Source organism: Lygodium microphyllum, chromosome 24 (genome assembly GCF_053477565.2).
Source record: "Lygodium microphyllum isolate KBCC chromosome 24, Lygodium_microphyllum_v1.1.10, whole genome shotgun sequence".
Lineage (NCBI taxonomy): Eukaryota > Viridiplantae > Streptophyta > Polypodiopsida > Schizaeales > Lygodiaceae > Lygodium > Lygodium microphyllum.
In genome coordinates this window covers 135,453,628-135,475,933 of record NC_141158.1, presented here as the reverse complement: position 1 = coordinate 135,475,933, position 22,306 = coordinate 135,453,628, and the positions used below count along the sequence as shown (strand labels likewise).

The following is a 22,306-nucleotide window of genomic DNA, read 5'->3' as shown; positions in this document are numbered from 1 at the left end:
ATGGTCTACTAGAGATAGACATTAGCCTGATTGGTTTGAGCCCTCCATGGACTATGTTATGGTTATAGATTTTGGTGAGCTTACGTCTTGCTTACGAGAAGGCCAGAGGTGATTCTTGGGAGAGAGCCATGTAGTTAGAGTATGACTCATTATAGAAAAACCATATATGGAATTTGATTTCTTTGCCCAATGGGAAACATACACTACCATGCAAGTGTGTGTACAAGTTAAAGAGTACCCTTGGATGCCCCACTAAGTGTTTTAAGCACGAGCATGGTGTTGAATTTGATAAGGTCTTTTTTCTCATGTAGTCAAGATAACTAGCAATGCTTGATGTTGGCCTTCGTTACTTTGTTAGATCTGGATCTCTATGAGATGGATGTTAAAATGACTTTCTTACAAGGGGAATTGCATGATGAAATTTATATGTAGTAGCCTAAGGGCTTTTAAGAAAAGGCCAGGGAATATTTAGTGTGCAAGTTGAGAAAGAGCCTTTATGGTCTTAAGCACCTAGGGAATGGTATCATAAGTTTGATGCATTCATGCACAATTATATGAATTTGCATCTCTACACAAAGAAGGCTCTTGATGGCATCCTTTTTATCTTGGTACTTTTATACGGATGATATGTTGATTGCTAGGAGAGCTCATGATGAGCTGGATGCTTTGAAAACTTAGCTCAAGAAGAGCTTTGTGATAAAGGACATAGGGCAAGCCTCACATATGAAGGGAGGTGAGCTATGAAGTGGAAGTATGTGAGCAAAAGCAAGAGCTATTGTGGAAAGGAGCAAAAGTAAGAGAGAGACACACACAATTTGAAAACTCTAACAATCACAATGTGACCGGCCATCCCTTTATTCAAATGTCACTGAAAGAATAAAGAATGAAGTGATAGTGATGGACACCTACCACCACAGTATACATGTATGTGGATATGCGGGTATTATCAATCTAACTTATACACAGGTGGCTAGGCACAAGTGCCTTTACCCCCAACCATCTCCCACTTACAGGTGAATGTGTCCCTAGTGAGGAGAGATCAAGAAAAAAGTGACAAAGTACAAATGTACATAAGTACAATAGGATGAGGAAAGATGTCATCTCATCCAATGCCCATCAATGTCCTAAGGAAGGAAAAACACTCCACTAAGAGACTTTTAGTAAGCATATTTGCAGGATTTTGGTTAGTTGAGATCTTGACAAGCTCAATGGACTTATCCTTAATGACCTTTTGAATAAAGTGGTAGCATAATTCAATGTGTTTTGTCTTTGTATGGAAGACTGGATTCTTTGCCAACTGAATAGTACTCATAGAATCCAAATGCAGTGTAGGAACCACATCAATAATGCAAAGGTCTGCCACCACCACATGGCCTAGTCAGAGAGCCTCCTTGCAATCCTCAATGGCTGCAACAAACTTTGCCTTTGGTAGTAGAGAGGGCCATGCATTTCTGTACCCTCGACATCCAAAGAAACAGCACCTCCAACAAAGGTGAAGACATAGCTAGAGGTAGACTTCATATTCTTTGCATGTCTTGCATAATCAAAGTCAGTATATCCCACAACTCCTATATCTTAGCCATCATAACATATGCATATAGCTACTATGCCCTTCAGGTACATCATGATATCCTTGACTGCATCCCAATATCATCTGCTAGGTGTAGCCATATAGCATGCCACAACTCCCACTCGAAATGCTATGCCAAGACGAGTGGCTATCATGACATACACCAAATTGCCCACTTCAGATGCATTAGGGATCTTTGCCATCTCGGCCTTCTGCTCATCAAACTGTGGACAATCGGCATGACTAACTTTTGGATGTACTCCCATTACAAATGCTATGTCAGGATGAGTGGCTATCATGGCAAACATCAAATTGCCCACTGCGGATGCATAGGGGATCTTGGCCATCTCGACCTTTTTCTCATCAAACTGTGGACAATCCGCCTAACTAACTTTTGCATGTCCTTTTGTGGACAATCGGCCTTTTTCTCATCAAACTGCTCAAGGACCTTTTGGATGTACTCCTTCTATGACAAGTAGAGAAGTCCCTTAGAGCGATTGTGCATAATGCACCCCAAGAATATATAAAGCATGTCCCATGTCCTTCATCTCAAAGCTCTTCTTGAGCTGACCTTTCAAGGCATTCAACTTGTCATGAGCACTCCCGACAAATCAACATATCATCTACATAGAGAATCAAAATCATAAGGCTGCCATCACGAGTCTTCTTCATGTATAAACGCAGATCCATATCATTGCAAGAGTATCCCTGTGAATGTATAAAGGCATCAAAGTTGTGATACCATTCCCTAGGTACCTGTGTAAGGCCATAAAGGCTCTTTCACAATCTACACACTAGGTGTTCCCTACCAAGGTCTACAAAGCCCTTAGGCTGCTCCATGTAAATCTCATCATGTAAGTCCCCATGAAGAAAAGTTGTATTGATATCCATTCACTAAAGATCCAAGTCAAGTTTAGCAACCAAAGCCAGTACCAAGCATAGGGTAGTCATCTTCACAACAAGAGAAAACACCATGTTCCTATTGCTTGAAGCCCTTAGCAACCAATCTAGCCTTGTATACTAGCTTGGGGCATCCAAGGGTACTTTTCAACTTGTACATCCACTTGCATGGCTAAGCAATCTTACCGCTAGAAAAAGAAATCAAATCCCATGTATGATTTTTCTATAGTGAGTCATACTTTGACTGCATGGCCCTCTCCCAAGAGTGACTATCACCTTTGTGCATAGCCTCATCATACACAAGAGGCTCACCAATATCTATCACCATAACATAATCTATAGAGGGCTAAAATTGTGTAAACTATCATCTATCTCTAGTAGACCACCAAGATATGGGGCATGTACATCATGTGGAGAATCACGGACTTGGGCCACTAGACATCAGTCATTGTTGTCAGTTGTCTACTTGGTTGCATAGTAGCAGGAGACTCCTCTTAAAATATCATCGCACATACATCATTGACATGCTCAGGTGGCTTATGTAGTTTCTCTTCATGGAAGACAACATCATGGCAATGGATCAGCTTCCGAGCTTCTAGATCCCATAGGTGATATCCCATCTCACCTACATCCCTACACCCAAGAAATATGCATTTCCTAAACTTAGGATTTAGTTTATTGTGCTTGTCCTTGGGAACATAGCAGAAAGCCTCACAACCAAAGACACGCAAATGAGTTTATGAGGAAGGTTTTCCAGACCTTACCTCCTTTGCAACCTAATAGCTAAGATCAGTACATGGGGATCGATTAATCAAGTGTATGACAGTAGTAACTCTCTCAATCCAAAAATGTTGTGGTAAGCTTGCCTGGCTAAGCATACTATGGACTTGCTCTTGGATCATCCTATATTCATATGCTTAGCCATACCATTTTGGGGTGGGATGTACAGGGCGATCAACTGATGCTGAATAACCCTTTCATCACAAAACTACTCAAAGGCTTTGGAGACATATTCACCCCATTATCTAGCCTTAGGCATTTAGCCAATACCTAGAGTGGTCCTCAACCAAGGTAAGCTAACACTAAAATGTAGCCAAGACATTAGATTTTTGCTTTGTGCGAAATATCCAAACCTTATGTGTATAGTCATAAATGAAAGTAACAAAATACGTCGTGCCACCTAACAACTTACAAGGCATGGAACCACATACACCTAAATAAAAAGAGCCAAAGACTCACCCATGCGTGTCATACCAGATTTTTTATGTGTATTGCATGCCTGTCTGCCATATAAACACTGATCACAAGACTCAAAACATTTATAGTTAAGGGATAAAAGATACTACAAAAGGGTAAGCATTTTCATTCCTTTCAAGGACATGTGCCCAAGGCTCGATACCACAAAGATATATGTGGAACTGCATCCACTACCAAAATATGGTCAACTGACCTAGATACAAGCAAGGGGTAGAGAGTATTTGACTTAGCACCACATGTAATGATAAGATTCCCATAGGTAAGCTTTCATGTGAGAAATCACCAAAAGAAACAACATAGCTTGCATGATCCAAAGTGCCAGCTTAAATAAGGCTCTTCATGAGAGCTGGTACATGACGTACATCATGAAGAGTAAACATGTTATCGGTAGCCAGACATCACCAATACTAACTATCTCCAATGCTAGGTCATCAGACAGATTCAATCATACTGTGATAGGAGTGAAACAATTCTTTGTGATGAGGAGTCACATGGAAGGAAGCCCATGAATCTATCAACCAACACTGAGTGTACCCTGACAAAGCATTAGTCAAATATGAAGTATCCAATAGAAGAAGCTGCGAGTATGTAATCATCATTGGAATCAATTTGCACAACATTAATCTCTTCAATCTTAACATTGAACTTGCTAGGGACAATGCTATGATCATTATTTTTGTCAAGTACTTTACCCTTTCCCTTTTTCTTGTGCTTGTCTTTGCACATTTTATGGAACTGTGGCCCAATATGTCTTGCTTTCCCACAGTAATGACAAGTCAATGAGGACTGACAACCACGAGACTTACTACGAGTTTGTCACGTGACTAAGAGCGAGATTGTTGAGAGTCTCTCCCATGACAGACATTACTGCTCTTACCATTATTGCCTCTAATTGTCAAAGCATGAGAGGTGTGGGAAGCATCGATATTCTTTCTGTTAACCTCTTTAGTCAAGAGTTCACCCTCAACATCATGCAATTGTACCCCATCAGTAGGCATATTGGCACACATAGCAGTACAAAATGTATCCCATGATTAAAGTAGTGTAACTAAGAGGAACAAGGGAAGAAGAGTACCCTTGAATTCAATCCCCTACAAAGACAAATGATTGACAATGGAATGAGACCCATTTCAGTGAGCTAACATAGAAGTGCCCTCCTTCATGCAAAGGTCCATGAGTTACTTCAGCTAATACATCTGAGAAGCAAGGCTCTCCTAGTCAGACATTGCGAATCTTTTCCCATAAGTCCCATGCGGACTACACATCCGAGGCCATATTATAGAACAACTACTTAGAGAGGGACAATATGATGGTGGACTTACATAGCTCATATAATTTAGCCCAATCCTCTACATCAATAAGTTCGAGCTTAATACCCTTATGTTTTAAAGGCTTAACCTGCATTTTTTGCACTAAAACTTGCCAAATTTGGGCCTTTTAGTAGCTATGGTTGGTGCCATCCAACTTGTCAATATGAAAGATCGCACTATCACTCGAGCCACCAGCCATAATGAAGGCAAACAAGTATACAAACTATCAAAGCAGGCTGTTGTTATTACTGCAAACAGCCTTAAAACCATTGCAAAATCAAGCCCAAAGCAAGAGGAACTACTGAATTAAGATGTTGTCCACAAGGTATGACCTAAATAGAGTCAAAGAGAAGTGATTACTCTCATTAGATGATGCACAATCTACAATTACAGCTTGTTGTAAATAAAATACAACATTAAGAAAACCAAGACAAAATTGAGCTATCACTTATACATAACAAACTAGAATTGCCAGGTGGTGATAGCTTGCATCATACCGGGTATGTAAGAAACTCTAGCAATTGACATACATTAGACACAAGCACCCAAAGCTGTCAACAACTCCAATCTGTTAGTATGAGAGTATATCAACTGGTGTAACCAACCATGCATGTAGCAGGTCGTCCCAGGGTAACTGAGGGGGGGGACTTGCCAAAAGCACAACTAACTCAGTCGGGTAGCAAAAGCTCAAAAAGAAGCCAAGATAGGTGTATGCATAACTAACAAGACTTGAGAGAGGTCAATGCAAGTCCAAGATAGAGTCGAATCATATCAATCCTCAAGGCATAAACTATAGACAAATAGCATGGAAAGAGAGCATGTACATGCAAATATCCCATTGTGTCAAAAGTCAGGCTCAATTGCATAACCAATATGTATACATCTAGAGTATCCAAGTCAAGATGGTTGGCAAAGCATCCACTATAGCATGTGAGTCAATGACTAATAGACCAATGTTACTATCTAAAGCTCTAGAATAACTCAACGCAAGTCAAGACGAAGCCCAAATGTCTGTCATATATAGTGAGGGCATATAGCATCCATATCAGGCATCTAACATCAAAGCAGATAGCTGGAGTAGTATCATCCAAGGATAGTAGGCATAAATTGTCTCAAGTGGATGCCTGGTGTGGCAAATGAGAGACAATCTCAATCAAAATGAGCTTCAATCACTGCTCAAATGTATTCCAGAACCATGAGAAAGCATGTCACATCATCCATAAGCATCAGTACATCCCTTGAATATTTGGTACACATTTTGAATTCAAGTTGTAGGGGTTAGTTAAGTTGTAGGGCTACCCACAACAGTATTGTGTTATGGTTCTCATTGTGATAGGTGCTAGGTTGCATTTGCCCTCCAAGCTTACCAACTTTCCATGTACAAATTAGAGACTACCACATTTCCCTACCCAGATCAAGGTGGGATGGTTTGGGGTGATTCTGTTGTTCCCATGGGCTGAGCTTCAGAAATTCACAAGGGCGGTGCAAAATTTTGATCATCCCTTGGAAAGATCGAGTAGGTTGCAGAAGATCTTACACCCATAGCGCTACCCACAGACGGCAGTCCTTATAGAATCCCACACACTACAAGGGTTACTATAGGAAACTACAGCAGGGGTACAGTAGGTTGTGAAGGTTTGCAAGAAATTTCAAAGCCTACAAGGATTATGTCGGGAGATCTGTCATTATATGGAAGGGGTGCTTATTTGGGGTCTTACAACATTTTTGCCTGACTTAGGGCAAGTTGCATTGCTCTCTAAGGCTACCAAGCTTTATGCATGGGAAACTTTTATCCACCTAGGGTTTCCCGATTTGCCAAGGTAGAGTGGTGTTGTGGACCTAGGGCAAGTTGCATTGCTCTCTAAGGCTACCAAGCTTTATGCATGGGAAACTTTTATCCACCTAGGGTTTCCCAATTTGCCAAGGTAGAGTGGTCTTACAGCATTTTTGCCTAACCTAGGGCAAGTTGCATTGCTCTCTAAGGCTACCAAGCTTTATGCATGGGAAACTTTTATCCACCTAGGGTTTCCCGATTTGCCAAGCTAGAGTGGTGTTGTGGACATTGCTAGGTTACCACAAGTTGCAAGGGTTACCTAATGATGTCAAGGTTACCCTTATAGTGAGGGAGCATAGGATGACTTAGAGGGGTTCTCATATTCTTCTGTTGGTTCTCATATGCTTACACTAGTTTCTATTGATTTTCATTCTCTAGTTGGGCCTTATGTTGTAGATGTCTTGTGCAAAGGATAAATTGCAATGGCATCACTAAAGAGATTGCACATTCTAAAAGGTTAGTAGGACATGTGCTTGTCATTTAGTGATGTCATGTGTTTCATAGCATATGGTGCTAAATTTCTTATTCTCATGTATTGCTGGGAGCAACCATTGAGCGGTGAATACAAGTCCCACATATCACCCACCCATCAAGCAAGTGATAGAGTCAAGGCCATGTCATGTAGTTGTAGACTAGAGACTCATTCTCCACTTGATGAGAGTGCATTGTAGCCCATGGGGAATGCCAAGACCACTTTGATAGATGATTGTGGCTCGACTCATGTGGGTGGCTCGGGTGATGTTAGCGCATCAGTGGCATGTAGACTCTTTGGTTTTGAATAGTCTTTACAAGCTTTGGTTTTGAATTGTCTTTATAAGCAAGGTATTAATAAGATATTTGATGCATGCTTGTGATACCCCTAACGTTGACGTGGAACTTTTGCATATGAGTACTCATACAAGGAGTATTACGATGAGGTAGGTTTAATCGAAGGTGCATCATGGACATATGTTGTCAAAGAAGGCACATCCCATTCTATAGATAGAAAGCCTTGCTCAAACACCTTAAGGAGCATGGGATCAACATCAATATTCTCCCTACATGCAACTTGGTGTGAAGAATGACCCTCTTGTGAAGGGAGAGTGGATGAAGTCTAATGCATATGAGAGGGACTGCATCATAGCACGCTTCCACAATGCATATCATAAGCTTTAAAACAATCATCAAAAGTATGTGCACAAGCAACGCGAATAGGATCAAGTCATGTGGGACCTGTTGCTAGATGAGGATTTGGTTGTGAGTAGGAACAAGTACATCATTACATACATGCAAAGGGCCATGTAGAAGTACATGGTCATTGAGGATGCACGTGTGGAGCTCATCATGAAGAAGATAGCTTATTGATACCATCACCATGTGAGTAATCTATCTAGCTTGTCCTATGATGACTAATGTGATTTTGTTTAGTGTTGACTCCTTGAGTACTAATGTCTTGTGTGCATGCTTGAAAGAAGCCCCCTATGGAGGAGCTTGCTTGTGATGCTCCATGTGGTAGTGAGCGCAAGCCCTCCAATGACTCGAATGAATACATAAGGGACCAAGCAATAGGTGCTACTCTATCATAATAAGGGGATGGCCTAGATGATAGGGGGAGGGAGGTGATGATGAGCAAGATCGTTCCATCATGGATGAGGAGATCAATGAATCGAACAATGAGGGTGTTGCAATCCTCCCAACACAAGAGTCAAGGACATATGCCTTTCCAAACACAACCATTGAGGTCCTGTTTGGGCATATCAAAGTGACTAGACCACCCACTATAATGCTCGCATGCGAAGGACTTGCAACACAACACATCTTGGAGCAAAGGTAATACTTAAGTGGGTTTTCTATATCTTTTATATTTACTACTCTCGTGCTTAACTCCCACTCCAAGAGGAACTTTTTGATGCAAGGTGGAGGTGATACATGTGCAATCTAGGACGAGGGCCTATGGCTAGGGTTGAGGTTGCTCTTATGGACTCCTTGTTGTCACATGTTGAGGCGAGCATCCATTCCATGGCCTTGTTTGCATTATGGTTGTAGTTCAAGCTCCCTAGGGATGAGCTACATCCTATTTGCATTCTGAACTTGATGTGGGGCTCTCTGGTCGTGAGAGAGCTTACGAACTGCTCGCCTACAAAGGCCATGAAGAATTTATTGTTGATGTTGATACTTAAAAAGATTTTGTTTTTTGCCAGTCATGCATAAGTGGATAACTTGTAACATGACTTTCAATTGTACATGTGACACATGCTATTGCATTGTAGTTTCATTCATTTTCATTGTGGGAAATGTATAAGGATCATTGGGCTTTCTTTGTCATCATGGTTTGCCTTCCCAAGTTGCGTCATGTCAACATGTCTTATACTTCGATTCCATAAGGGCAACATCACCCTCCAAGGAGTTTCACTCATTGCTCAACAAGTAATAGCATTGAATTTCTTACGATGTCATCTTGAGAGGGTTTCCTGTGGTATCTCAATGGACTTTGTTTTGCACGAGCATACCTTTACAAGGTTTGCATGTGTGGGTAGTATATCAAAGAGTCTATGGCTCTATGGGGATGTTAAAAATTTGAACATTGTGGGCATGTTGGTGGTAATGTAACCCAACCCAAGACTCGTGACTATAAGTTCTATGTGATGTTTTTCATTGATCCATTGGTAGAGGGTGTGGTTTTGGAGAGATTGCATGTGAATTGGGTAAGCTCCTAATGTGCTTCATTGCATGCATCATGTAGTTTTGTTAGCAAATTGCATACTGACATGATACCACTTCTTCGTTTGAATGTACTGTGCATCTTCAACAATAATGTGGACTTGTTCAAGATCTGTATAAAGATGGGATTGTTCTCGTCTCTCTTTAGAATCCACTCGTGTCAAAATTTTGGTGTGCTCTTTGCTAAACAATTTTCGAGTACAAATCAAGATAGAATTCTAGCTTAAGTAGTGGGACGAATCATGAGTCTTCTCCACAAGAAGGATTGATTTTTATGTTATACCTATTTCAAATACATCAAAATAATCTATGGAACTACAAGATCCGTAAGTCAAAACTCCCCTAGCTTTCGTCTCTCCCTTGGAGAAGAGAGCCATTGGTGATGCATTGCCTCGAATCAACTGCATGAAAAAGGCTTGTCAACACAAGATACACATTTAAAATAGCCAAATGCACATAATATACCCTGATTTTACCAATCTCCTACTTTTATTTGAAGAACTCCAATGCCATTCCTGCTCTAGACTTTGTCCCCAACTAGGCCATGGAGTAGATTCAAGATAGATCAATTCATCTGGCAATCAAGTAGAGTGTACTTTATTTATTGTCATTGTCTCTCCACTAGGTTTGTAGTGTCCACATTGTTATATTGGAAGAGAATCAAACTTGGGCTAAGGCTTCCTCCAAATGCAGCACATTGCACCACCCATTGCTAATGTACCTTTGAATGGTTGGATGTTCAACAAGCACATGCTCTTACAAAAGGGCCTAGTACTTGGCATGGAACTTGCCCTATGTGTTTGAGTGCATGAAGTGTGACATAGATTCATAGATTGTGTCACAAGAACATGCCAACACCTACACAAGGAGAAAAAACATCAAGATAACAAAAGTACTATGTCTTATATTAACAAGTATGTTTCTTGAAAATACTTGCATCCATGACAAAGCACTTGTGGCAATAGATTCTTGGCCCATTTCTTCTTTGCATGGAACCAACACGATAACATGTGACACGCAACATGATGCCTCCCTAGTTGGTGGTCTAAAACCCAATAGGAAGGATCATTCTCAAAGACCTTTGAGAACTCAAGCTCTAAGAGGCAATGATTACAATAACGATTACTAATGGCCGCATATTCCTCATGCATGAGAAAACATTATGGTGAGTCATCGATAGGGCCACCCTCTCCTAATTAGAGCTTGGGTCACACTACACACAAACCATAGGGGGGTGCCAACCCCCAATTGGTTGGGCGACATAGCCACATAGAGAGAGTCCCTATATACATTGGCTACAAACATGCTATCAATGGCCATGCTTTGTTAGGAGACAAATGCATCACCATCTCAAGCATCCACTCATCGTGAATGATTACAATGAATGGTCTCCATCTTGTTGGTTGCTACAAGATTGTATGGTTGAAAATAATGCACTTTACCTTTGGTAAGAAGCTCCTTTGCCTCCACACACATGGAGATCCAATCACTATCACAAGGTACTCATCTTCATTGTTTGTGCTTTGATGTTTAGCAATGTGACATTGTTCAAATCGTGCACCAACTCAACAATGACTCAAAATGGCAACCACATCTCTTTGAAGTTGCCTTCACAAAAGCAATAGAAATTCCTCAATGTCGACTATCCAAACACCATTCCTCTTTCAAGTGTCGAATTTGAATCCGTGATGAGCCTTTCTTTCGCCATTTATATGGGCAAACTCCACAATGCTTGTCCGCTCATCCATATGGGCAATCCTTGGATGCCAGCTTGACCTCAAGCATATGCTGCGTGGAAATCGATTAGGTTCTTGGACTACACACAATCCATCTCTCCTCCACTTCTTCAGGTCCAAATGCCTTGTGACATCGTGTCCTAAGAGCACTGAAAGTGTAACACGCCTCAACGCAATTAAATCCAACTCCATCAAAGAGTAACTAGCCCTATCGAAGAGGTAGTGCTTTCAAACATATACGAGTGGGTTTGGCATACAAGGAGACATTATTTTGATTCCATCATTATACTCGACCTCAAGAGGCACATCTTTGCTATGGTAATGGACATATCATCAAATGACATTTGATACGTATCATCAACCAAAGCATCCATGCCCACAAACCTACAAGAAAAATGAAATCCATAAGATTCCAACCACACATGCCATAATGCCAAGATCATAACTAGCATGTTTAGAAGTTGTGGCCATAGTACCACCTAGTCACCATATCCAAGATGCATTCCAATGCCTTGGGTCTAGATACACCATGCACATGCCATGCATTTTAAAATACACCATTATAGAGATCTAATGAATGACAACTTCGCAAACACACCCTTTGACTGATGAACTTAAATCATATGGTTGATTCAAGTCGATGGGGATTGCTTTCCAATCTTGCATGGTGCTCCTTGCATGGTGCTCCTTGCATGGCTCTCAATGCCTAGAACGTGTTTCACAAACGGTGGTAAATTCACGTCCCATGTATATGCAAACCAATGTTGCACTAGTCAAACTCACCCAACCAAGAACTTCAAGTTTTGCCCTCATAAATGAAATCAAACAAAAAACAAAAAAGTGAATTTGCCACGTCAAAAGTGGACCTTTACTTTTCAAGTTACTAGTTTATCCCAAGTTAGTTCTCGTTGCGCCATCTTAAATTGCTTATGCCCCAAATCAAGGCAAGGGGATTTTAAAATCAAAATGCCATTGAAATTGGAAAATTCAAAAATCCAATAATTTAATCAAGAGCCAACATTTTTAGGTTACTTGTGTATATGGAGTTACTTTAATCAAGATGGACATTTAGATGTCTCTCAAATTGTGTACATTGATCCTAAACTATTGATGCCCTCCTTGGGGAATAGATCTCCATGTAAGTGAGTAGGGGGGGTTATATTGCCCACATGACAAGAGAGGAGGAGGGCATGCCCCACCAACATGGCATGATTGGTGTAGAGGAAGGTAAGCCGGCACACAAGCTAGCTAGAGGTTTGATGGGGGTAAGAGGAGAGAGTACGATGGAAAAACAAGGGCGACCAAGGGTGTCTAATGTGGGGTTGGCAATGGCTTGTTTCAACCACCTCCCCCCTTTTATATCCCCCCTCTCTAACTTTAATACTACTATTTAAATCCATAAATTAATTAACTAACTACTATACTAACTAATAAATTAACGAACCTATACTTACTTTTTATCTCACAAATCAATTAAATTACTTGCATAGCCTTTACTAACTACTAGCTTAACTCATTTACAAGGTCCATACATAACTAATCCATATCAATTATAAGGTCCACATATAGCCGTTTCATAAGATTTGACTAGGTGTTTGTGTGCAATCCAAGTGGGATAAATCTTTGGGGTTGGGGAGGGGGCTAGGGGTGATATGTTTATACTTTTTCGTAGAAATAAATACCAAGAATTTGTCTAAGCCTACTTCGAGAGCTAGCCCTTCAAATTTTCGTTGGTTAATTCTTGGTTACATACCTTTACTTCATTCATGTTTGCATACAATAATCTGAACATTAGTAAAAGGCACATACTTGGTTACTGCAAGTACTTACTCTCAAAAAGCTTTTTAATTGTACTAAAATTGTAAAGAAGGACAAGGAAAGTTTGAAGCATGTATCCTCAATGTGCTTGTATTCTTTTGCTAAGAGCATGGAGTCCACATTCACATGCAAAGGCTCTAACCTAGTACTTTTAAATAGTTGCTAGTACCATGGTCTTCCACTATCCCTCTTTCACTAGCATTCACATGCAAAGGCTCTAACCTATTACTTTTAAACTTCAAGTACCATGGTCTTCCCTCACCCTCACTTTCTCATTGGCATTCACATGCAAGGGCCCTAACCTAGTACTTTAAAATACATGCAAGTACCATGGCCACATCCACGCACCATATCCTTCCTCCACTGCTCACTCTCTCTCCCACATTATTCCCCTTTTTGCATAGACAACATGTGTGGACATTCCTACCTTTATATCTAATTGAAGGGATCTGCACATTAGTACAAAGGTAGTCACAAATACCAGCACCTATTGACTCCCCTTTCTATTATAGGAATGAGCAGAAATTCTAAATGTTCTACCACTCTAGATCTAGTTGAGTGTGAAGAAAATTATTATGGTGATCATCCTAGGTTTTTGCCTGTATTAGAGATACGATTATGAGATTTCCAAAGGCAAGCAAGCTTAGACTGGATTTTGAGATTTTGAGATTTACCAAGTTTTTGGAAAATTTTTCCAAATTCTCAAACTTATTGACATACTTTTACTTAACATGGACAGCATGTAATGGAACTAGATTCATATACATCTAAACTTGGGCAAATCCAGAAAAGCACATACACCCCACAAGCACCAAGATGCATAATGATGGTCACATTTCATGTGGAGCCAATGGATATGTAGGAGAAGAGTATTGTTCTTTGCGTATAGTCTTAAAGACCATGTCAACTTGCACATAACCAAAGAGATATGTTAGCTTAAGATAGTCCCCTAGAGTTCCAAACATACAAGACAGAAGTGTAGTGCAGAGCTACACCACTCCTTTTACCTATTTTTTCTGTATGTAGAATTCAATCTTCTTTTCAAACACTCTGGTTGGAAACATAAGGGATTCCAATTCCAATGCTTGCATACACCCTAACCTGAAATGCAAACTCTGGAAACTGCTAGAATGTCTCCAAATTTACATGCCATCTAAAGCAAAGGGGGGGAATTTAGAGATCACGTGAACTCCATAGAAATGCTCAAGGACTGCTTCAAGATTCCTCAGGTGCCAAATATTTAACTTATGATGATGAGTTACGGTTTTCGGTATAATACATATATTACTTGTATTAATAATCTAGTGCTTATCAATTGGGAACAACACTGATTCAGAGCTTTATTGAGTTTTATGTAATGCTGTTTTGACTGACTATAGGAAGATCATGAAGCATGAATGATTTCTTCAAAAATTTGACCTCATTACATGAGCAAATGCAAACTTCAAAGCATGTCTAACCCAAAAAAGCTGCTAATTTTTAATTTTTAATTGCATATTATTCATCAATAGACAATCGAGCATCCAGGTCTGTAAAAAGCTCATAAAAAGCTTTGAAATGTTTGTAGCAGATATCAACATCATCAGTTCCACAGACTTCTCGCACACTGCACAAAAAGAGGCAGAATATGTAGATATGCAGGGACACGAGTGATAATCATATCAAACATGAGCATATACCAAATGGCCACTGGATAGGCTGTGATTTAATGCAACTACATCATGCATATGATCCAGCACCACTCCTATTCCAGCTTCCACAAACAACACTACTAGGTCACATTACTCTTTCTGTTGCACACATGCAAAGATCACCCTTAAAATAACCCTTTAAACAAAGTCATGGAAATTCTACTATTTACCTGTGCATGGAAAGTTGTGGAATGCCACAATCTACTGTCCGAATGCCAATACCAGAAGCAAGAATTGGCCCAATAGTTGATCCACAGCCCATATCATTTCTCACAACAAAGTTCTGCAAAAGAGAAGGGATTCCTGACTTAAATCAGTATAACTAAATGTACAGCTGTATATTACACTCTATGTTCAAACTTGAAGAACCTGAAAAGGAATCCCTCTGGATTTGGCAATTTCTTTGAAAAGGAAAGCAGTGACAGCAGTTGTTGCATAGCGCTGGTTGGCATTGTGCTTGATGACTAGGCCTTCATGTAACTTGGGTTGATGATGATCCTCATGCCTCTCAGAATAATTAGGGTGTAATGCATGGGCCATGTCAGCAGAGACTGAAAGCAAAACAAGTGCAACAGTACCAAGAAGATTAGGATAAAAAAATGATGACAATAAATAAATAAATAAATAAAGATAGCAAACATTTACAATATCCTTGGTCTGTCTGATTCAAGAAAGTAAAAGCTGTGAGCTTGTGCAACTTCTTACCAAGAAATGAGTGCCTGATTGCCCTCTCCACAACACCTTCGCTCAAAGCATGCCCAATCAAAGACTTTGCAACCCTTTTCATGGCTTGAAAAAGTGTTGGTGAGCCTGCCCCCTGAGCTGAGTTCGATCCTACCTGCAGCAGCCAAAGAGTTAATAAGGCTAAAAAATGCTGAAGACAGGAGGACTGACTTGCAGCACTCAGTTTTAACAGACTTGAAATTCTATTGCTTCCAAAGCAAAGATTCCAGAAGCTGCAATTTATGCTATATTGTTTCGAATTCATGTGTTTCTTGAACCAAAACGTTTTTCTGTCGATAGCATGGCTGATACAAGCGAAATGTATAGCATATTGTATTAAGCCCTTTCAAAGCTTCCTACTATTTCTGGCAGAACCAGCAACCTGGAACCCAGCTTACTTGATTCCAGAGTCGAGAATCAAGACAACTTGTTACATTTTATTAAATGCATGTACCTGTTGTAGCAGAACAATTTCTTTAAGCAGTTTACTAGTTCTAACTTCTAAGGCTGGCACAGAACAAAATGTGTATTGTGCCGTGCCATACTAGGAATTCCCCACTTGTCTCTTCCTAACCAGCTCTTGAAAAATCCTGCTAGTTGGCTCCCATCCACAGCCTCCCAATCTGATGGTGAATTTCTTATTAGTAAATCTGATCTGGAATCCTACAAGGTCAAGGATCTCAGCCACATGTGGAATGCATTAATAGTAAGAAAACTGGGATTTTGACCAGACCTCGTGATGCCCAAAATAATAGCTGAAGTACAAGCTTTTACAGGCTACAGCAGCCCAAGGTATGCAAAACTACCTAACTGCCCATGACAGTGGTCAAGAATAACACTCACCACAACCATGGCCCAATGAAGATATGCTAGGGTTTGCACTAAGAAAACACACAATCTACGAACACGACTAAAACATAGTAACTCAAACAAAAATGCAACACACAAAATAGGGAAGAAGAAGATAAAATTAAATGAATGATGTACACTGAATAAATGAATGAATGTAGATAATCCTCAAGGGCAGAGCAGTCTAACAACTGATGACTCTTGTGGGAGTGGGCCAAGGGAGGTGTCGGAGCAGATTGTCCACCAAAGACAAATCTCCAATGCAGCAATGACCAGTCGGAGCACAGGGTGGCAAAGAAAAGTTCCAAAAACTCAGACATATAGCAGCTGGCCGCTGGCAGCTGGTTTGATGATGTGGCAGCCAAGGTGGAGTCAACCAGCAGCTGAGCGATGAATAGGTAGTGCTGAAACAGGAAAATACAGCCTGTCCTACTGATGGCAATAGACAGCAGTGGTAGATGGTAGGCTGGGCAGCTCCAAACTGAAGCAAACACAGCACTGATTATGAGGTCAACATCTGGAACCAAAGGCAAACATGAGCAGCCTCCAGATGATCAAGGCAGAAGCAGATGGTTGTGCAGAAGTTAAAGATGATGGGCAGCAACAAGTTGATGGAGATAGCTACCACTAGAGTGGGTAAACTGATGATGAACCAGGATGCAATTCACCTAGCACACTCTCTATTTTTAGAGATGGAACCAACCAAAGTTTAAGGTTTTGTTTATGGAACAATGAAGCACACTTGTACATTTGAATTTTGGGGCTGTTTATTGATCTTTAAGAAAGGTTTAATGTTGACGAACCTTCTTCCACTTAACATCCCCTCTCAGGCCCAAAATAGGAACCCAAAGGGACTGCCAAACAAAGCTCACCCCTTGAACCCCAAGAGGTCCCACCCTAAGCAGCCAAAGCATCAATCAATGGGTGCACCTTGACTCATGAGGACCTACTAAGACTGCAAAGGAAAGGATTTTTCTTGGACTTCTTTTTTTGTGCCTATTAGGGAAAGGGATGGTTGGCTCACAAATGACAAACAAAGAGCATGGCACAACCACCCATGAGAGAGAGAATGAAGAAGTATGGAGGGGTATGAAAGTAAAGTACTATAGGTGGAGATTTCTCTGTCAGAGTGCAGCGGTGCGGAAGCGTAGGACTGAGAGAGAGAGAACACAGAGAGAGAAGAGAGAGAAAGAGACAGTGGAAGATGAAGATCTGCTGTATAAAGTGTGCTGAATACAAAGATATGCAGATATATACACGGGCGCAGTGCGCTGGACTGCATGTCTCCACCTCGACGATGCAACCTGCTGTTCACCTCGAAGTCCGCTGCAGTCTGCACTGTCTCCTGTCTGAAATCTGCGAACAGGGACGGAATCTGCGCGTGTCACCGGTCTGTAATCTGCGAGCAGAGAAGTGTAGGAATCTGCTGGAGAAAGTCGGACTGCACACTGGCTGCCACTGCACTGGCTGTGATCAGATCTCTAACACCCCCTCTCAGAGTCTGGAATGTCGCCGAAGTAGAGCTTGGGGAAGTGCCTTCGTAAACAAATCCGCAAGATTGTCCTCCGTCTTGCAGTACTCCACAGTGATGGTCTCATCCAGAAGCTTTTCTCGGATGAAGTGGTACTGGATCTCTATGTGCTTCGTCCGGGCATGAAAAATAGGGTTCCGTGCCAAGGCAATGCAACTCTCATTGTCACATTGTAGCAAAAGTAGGACGAATCTGGGGGCACCCAAGCTCCTCCAATAATCTCCGAAGCCACACAGCCTCACATGAGGTGGAAGACGCGGCCCGATACTCCGCCTCAGTAGACGAAAGGGCTACCGTAGGCTGCTTCTTGCTACTCCATGAGATAACACCTGCACCCAAGGTAAAACAGTAACCTGTAGTAGACCGCCTGTGGTCCACATCACCGGCCCAATCCAAGTCGCTCCAACCTGCAAGTACAAGATCTGAACCATCTGTCCCTGCGGGGTAATGAATCCCTAAATCAGACGTCCCCCTCAAATACCGAAGTATCCTCTGAGCAGCCTGCCAATGCACCGTCTTAGGTTCACTCATGAACCCTGCCAAGAGCCCAACAGCAAAACAAAGATCAACCCTAGTGTTGAGAAGCCAAATCAAGGACCCAATCAACTGACGATAGTGGGAAGCATCCGCCATAGGAGAAGCTGAATGGGAAGTGGCCTTCCAGTTCGGATCCATAGGAGTAGAAAGGGCCCGACAATCCTCCATCTCAAAAGACACCAAGAGCTCCTGTACATATCTCTGTTGAGAGATGAAGATCCCCCTCTGAGACTGATAAATCTCATGGCCCAAAAAAAAATGGAGTAGACCCGAGTCCGTCATCTCGAACATCCGATGTAAAGCTGACTTCGTCTCTTGGACCTGCTGTGCATCATCACCTGTGACAATCAAATCATCAACATATAAGACAAAAAGCACACAATCATCCTCGGAAGTGTGAACATAAAGCTGCGGATCGGCCATGGAACGCCGATATCCCAGTGCGGACTGTAAAGCCTCCTTCACGAAGGTGGGCTCTCGATCCTGCATAACACGGGTTATCAAACAATAGTTAGAGCAAACAAGCTCCATAGAATGTGCCTGGCGCCGCCGTGACCGCCGCGGACCATCCTGCGGTCCCCACTCCTCAGGAACCCCCTCGATCCCTGAATCACGGAGTGTGTCACGGGCCCAGCGAGGAGGAGGCAGAACCTCCCCTCGTCTCTCTCCATCAACGGCGGAAGACTCTGGAATATCCACAGGGGTGTCCGGTGGAACAGTAGACTCTGTGTCAGAAACAGAATCATAATCAAAAGGCATGGCTCCAGTGGAACTGTAGAAGGAGCCCAACTCTCCCCTGGATCTCCAAGAACGGGATGCTCCTCACCCGTTGATATAGCCGGAACCTCCACCAACCGCACATCGCGGCTAGTGTACACATTCCGCTTGACGGGATCATACAATCGATAGCCTTGGGACTGGGAGCTGTAGCCAACAAATACCTGTCTTCGGGAAGCTGCGTCAAATTTATCACGGTGAGCCTTGGGAATGTGAACATAGGCATCACACCCAAAGACCCTAAAGTAAGAAACATCTGGCTTCGTCCCAAAGTAAGCCTCAAACGGGGTCATCCCTTCCACGGCCGAAGTAGGGGAGCGATTAAGAATGTGGACTGCAGTAGCCACAGCCTCGGCCCACAAAATCTGAGGGGTCTGTCGGTGCTCCATCATGGTGCGCGCCATCTCGATCACATTGCGGTTCTTCCGTTCAAGAATGCCATTTTCTTGAGGAGTATTGGTATTGGCAAACTCCTGGTGAATACCTTTATCTGCACAAAACCGAGTAAACTCATTAGAAACAAATTCACCGCCCTTGTCGGATCGCAAGGTCTTCAACTTCCGACCCGATCGGTTCTCCTCAAAGAGAAGCCAATCCTTGAAGTGTGAGAAAGCTTCTAACTTTAATGCCAAAAAATAGGCCCATGTCATCCTGTTGTAGTCATCTTTGATCAGCATGAAGTAGGAGCTCCCACGCAAGGACTCATTCCTCATAGGGCCACATAGATCCATAGATACAAGCTCCATCGGTGAAGTAGACCGCCGCAAAGCTGTGTGGGGAATGGCATCCCTATGCTGCTTCCCCCGAATGCAGGAGACACATGGCTGCTGACTCACCACTATATCCGGCAACCCTCGAACAAGCTGTCCACGTGACGCCCTCCGAAGATAATCATAGTTCAGGTGACCAAACCGAGCATGCCATAACTCGGACTGTGACTGAGAGGTAAGAAGAAGAGTAGAGAGGGCGGTGGAAGACTTCAATTTATAAATGCCGTTCTCCTCATATCCGGATGATAGAACCTTCCTCAATCCACGATCAAGGACACGCACCATAGTACTGTCAAACTCCACCAAAAGGCTAAGGGAGCAAATCTTATGAACTGACAGGAGATGGTACCCTAAGCCTGGTACATGCAAAACCTTTGAGGTATGGGTACCACCTCGTCCATCTGGAATGAGCTGCATCTTACCCCGACCTGCAATAGATACTGAAGAGCTATCTCCAATGAGAATCTGCCCACGCGAGGGTCGCAACTGGGCAACACCATCTGATGAAGGAGTCATATGCCGGGAGACACCACTATCAACGATCCACTCTCGAGCCTGGGGAGCCGTCATCGCAGCATCAGAAGCATTCGGTGAAGCGTCCTCAATGACAGCTAGATGAAGAAATGCAGCTGATGAGGGTGCAGCCACCGCTCCAGAATCCGTGGTGTCCTTCTTGTTGGTGTCCTCCTTGTCTTTGTCAGGGCAATCCTTCTTCCAATGGCCAGTCTTTCCACAAATATGGCATGTGGAGTCTTTGTCCTTGTCCTTGTCCTTGTCCTTCTTGGACTTGTTATCCCCCTTCTTCTTCTTTTGGTCCTTCCCCTTCTTCTGAGAGGCTTGACCTGTCAGCGCCTCCGACTTGGAAGCATTCTGTCGCTTTAACCGTTCCTCTTGGTCCAAGACCATAGGAACCAACTCTTCCCACCGAAGAGTAGACTCTCGCCCCGAAGCAATAAGGGCAGAGTAAAATGTACCAAATCGTGGCGGCAACTGGGAACAAAAGTGTGATCGCCATGTCTTCGGAGGAAATCGACTTTCCCGCATTCTGGAGCTGCCTTAGCTTGTTAATGTGCTCCCGCAGCGAAGAAGACTTGTTTACAGATAAGATCCGCATCTGTACCTCCAAAGAAACCCGCTTCATAAGGGCCATCCGATTGTACATCTGATCAAGCTCCAGCCATATCTCCCGAGCCACCGTCAAGTGCTCGATGTGAGCAATCACGGCTGTAGTACATGATAGAAAGAGAAAGGAACGAATCCTGGCATTCAGTTTGTTCCAATGAGACTGAGCCTTGGCCAACTCTGCACGAGCATCGGAAGAGAGTTTAGACTTATCTCTTACCGAGGGCCGGTCGATCTCCTCTTGTACCAGCTCCGCCAAATCATAGAACTCAAGGATGGCCAACATCATGACGCGCCAAATGCGGTAGTTGTCGCCGTCGAGCTTCTGATCTGCAGGAAGAGCCGGTAAGACAGGCACCTTCCGGTCCATAATCGACTGGAACTCCAAGTCAATCTCTATAGACATCTTCACCTATAATGCCTTCACAAACGCAAAAGCAGCCCCCTTTGACTGTGAAAACTTAGCCTGCTAAGGCTCTTCCGCGTCCTGAACCTTCTTCACCCACCGGAGGCGATGAAAAAGTAAAACCTGCACTTGTAGGCTGAAAACTCAAACTTCCTCTGCGTCAAACAACAGTAAACAGCAGCAAATCCACTACCTGGACTCCTTTCCTGTGCGCCCACACTTGCTTCAGCCTTGTTCCAAGGCGCAGCCCTCTTGTCTGCCCTTAAACGCAAAAAATGCAAATTTGTGTCGCGATAGAAACTTCTCTTCAGGTTGATTCTGCGCTCAGTCAGCCCTCTAACACTGCTCTGATACCATGTCAGAGTGCAGCGGTGCGGAAGCGTAGGACTGAGAGAGAGAACGCAGAGAGAGAAGAGAGAGAAAGAGACAGTGGAAGATGAAGATCTGCTGTATAAAGTGTGCTGAATACAAAGATATGCAGATATATACAAGGGCGCAGTGCGCTGGACTGCGTGTCTCCACCTCGACTATACAACATGCTGTTCACCTGGAAGTCCGCTGCAATCTGCACTGTCTCCTGTCTGAAATCTGCGAACAGAGACGGAATCTGCGCATGTCACCGGTCTGTAATCTGCGAGCAGAGAAGTGTAGGAGACTGCTGGAGATGTTGGCTATTTATAGCCAAAATCTGGACAAAACAGGGCGCCAGAAAATATCCTGTTGGCTGCATTAATGCAGCCGACTGCTTGCACTGGTCGGACTGCCACGTGGCAGT

At 42.7% G+C, this 22,306-nt stretch overlaps 1 protein-coding gene across 1 annotated transcript in view; it reads right to left on the bottom strand.

Annotated features, from left to right (window-relative positions):
- Nucleotides 1–14,380: 14,380 nt before the first annotated feature.
- The window catches only part of LOC148015697 (Zn-dependent exopeptidases superfamily protein), a 43,051-nt gene continuing 35,125 nt past the window's right edge, over nt 14,381–22,306 (bottom strand). Inside the window, exons 7-10 of the mRNA XM_087665991.1 lie at nt 15,522–15,654; nt 15,186–15,367; nt 14,987–15,099; nt 14,381–14,731 (exon numbers count right to left, since the gene is read on the bottom strand). Coding sequence (XP_087522117.1) covers nt 14,623–14,731; nt 14,987–15,099; nt 15,186–15,367; nt 15,522–15,654 — 537 coding nt within the window. The 3' untranslated portion in view covers nt 14,381–14,622. The remainder of the gene's footprint in view (nt 14,732–14,986; nt 15,100–15,185; nt 15,368–15,521; nt 15,655–22,306) is intronic.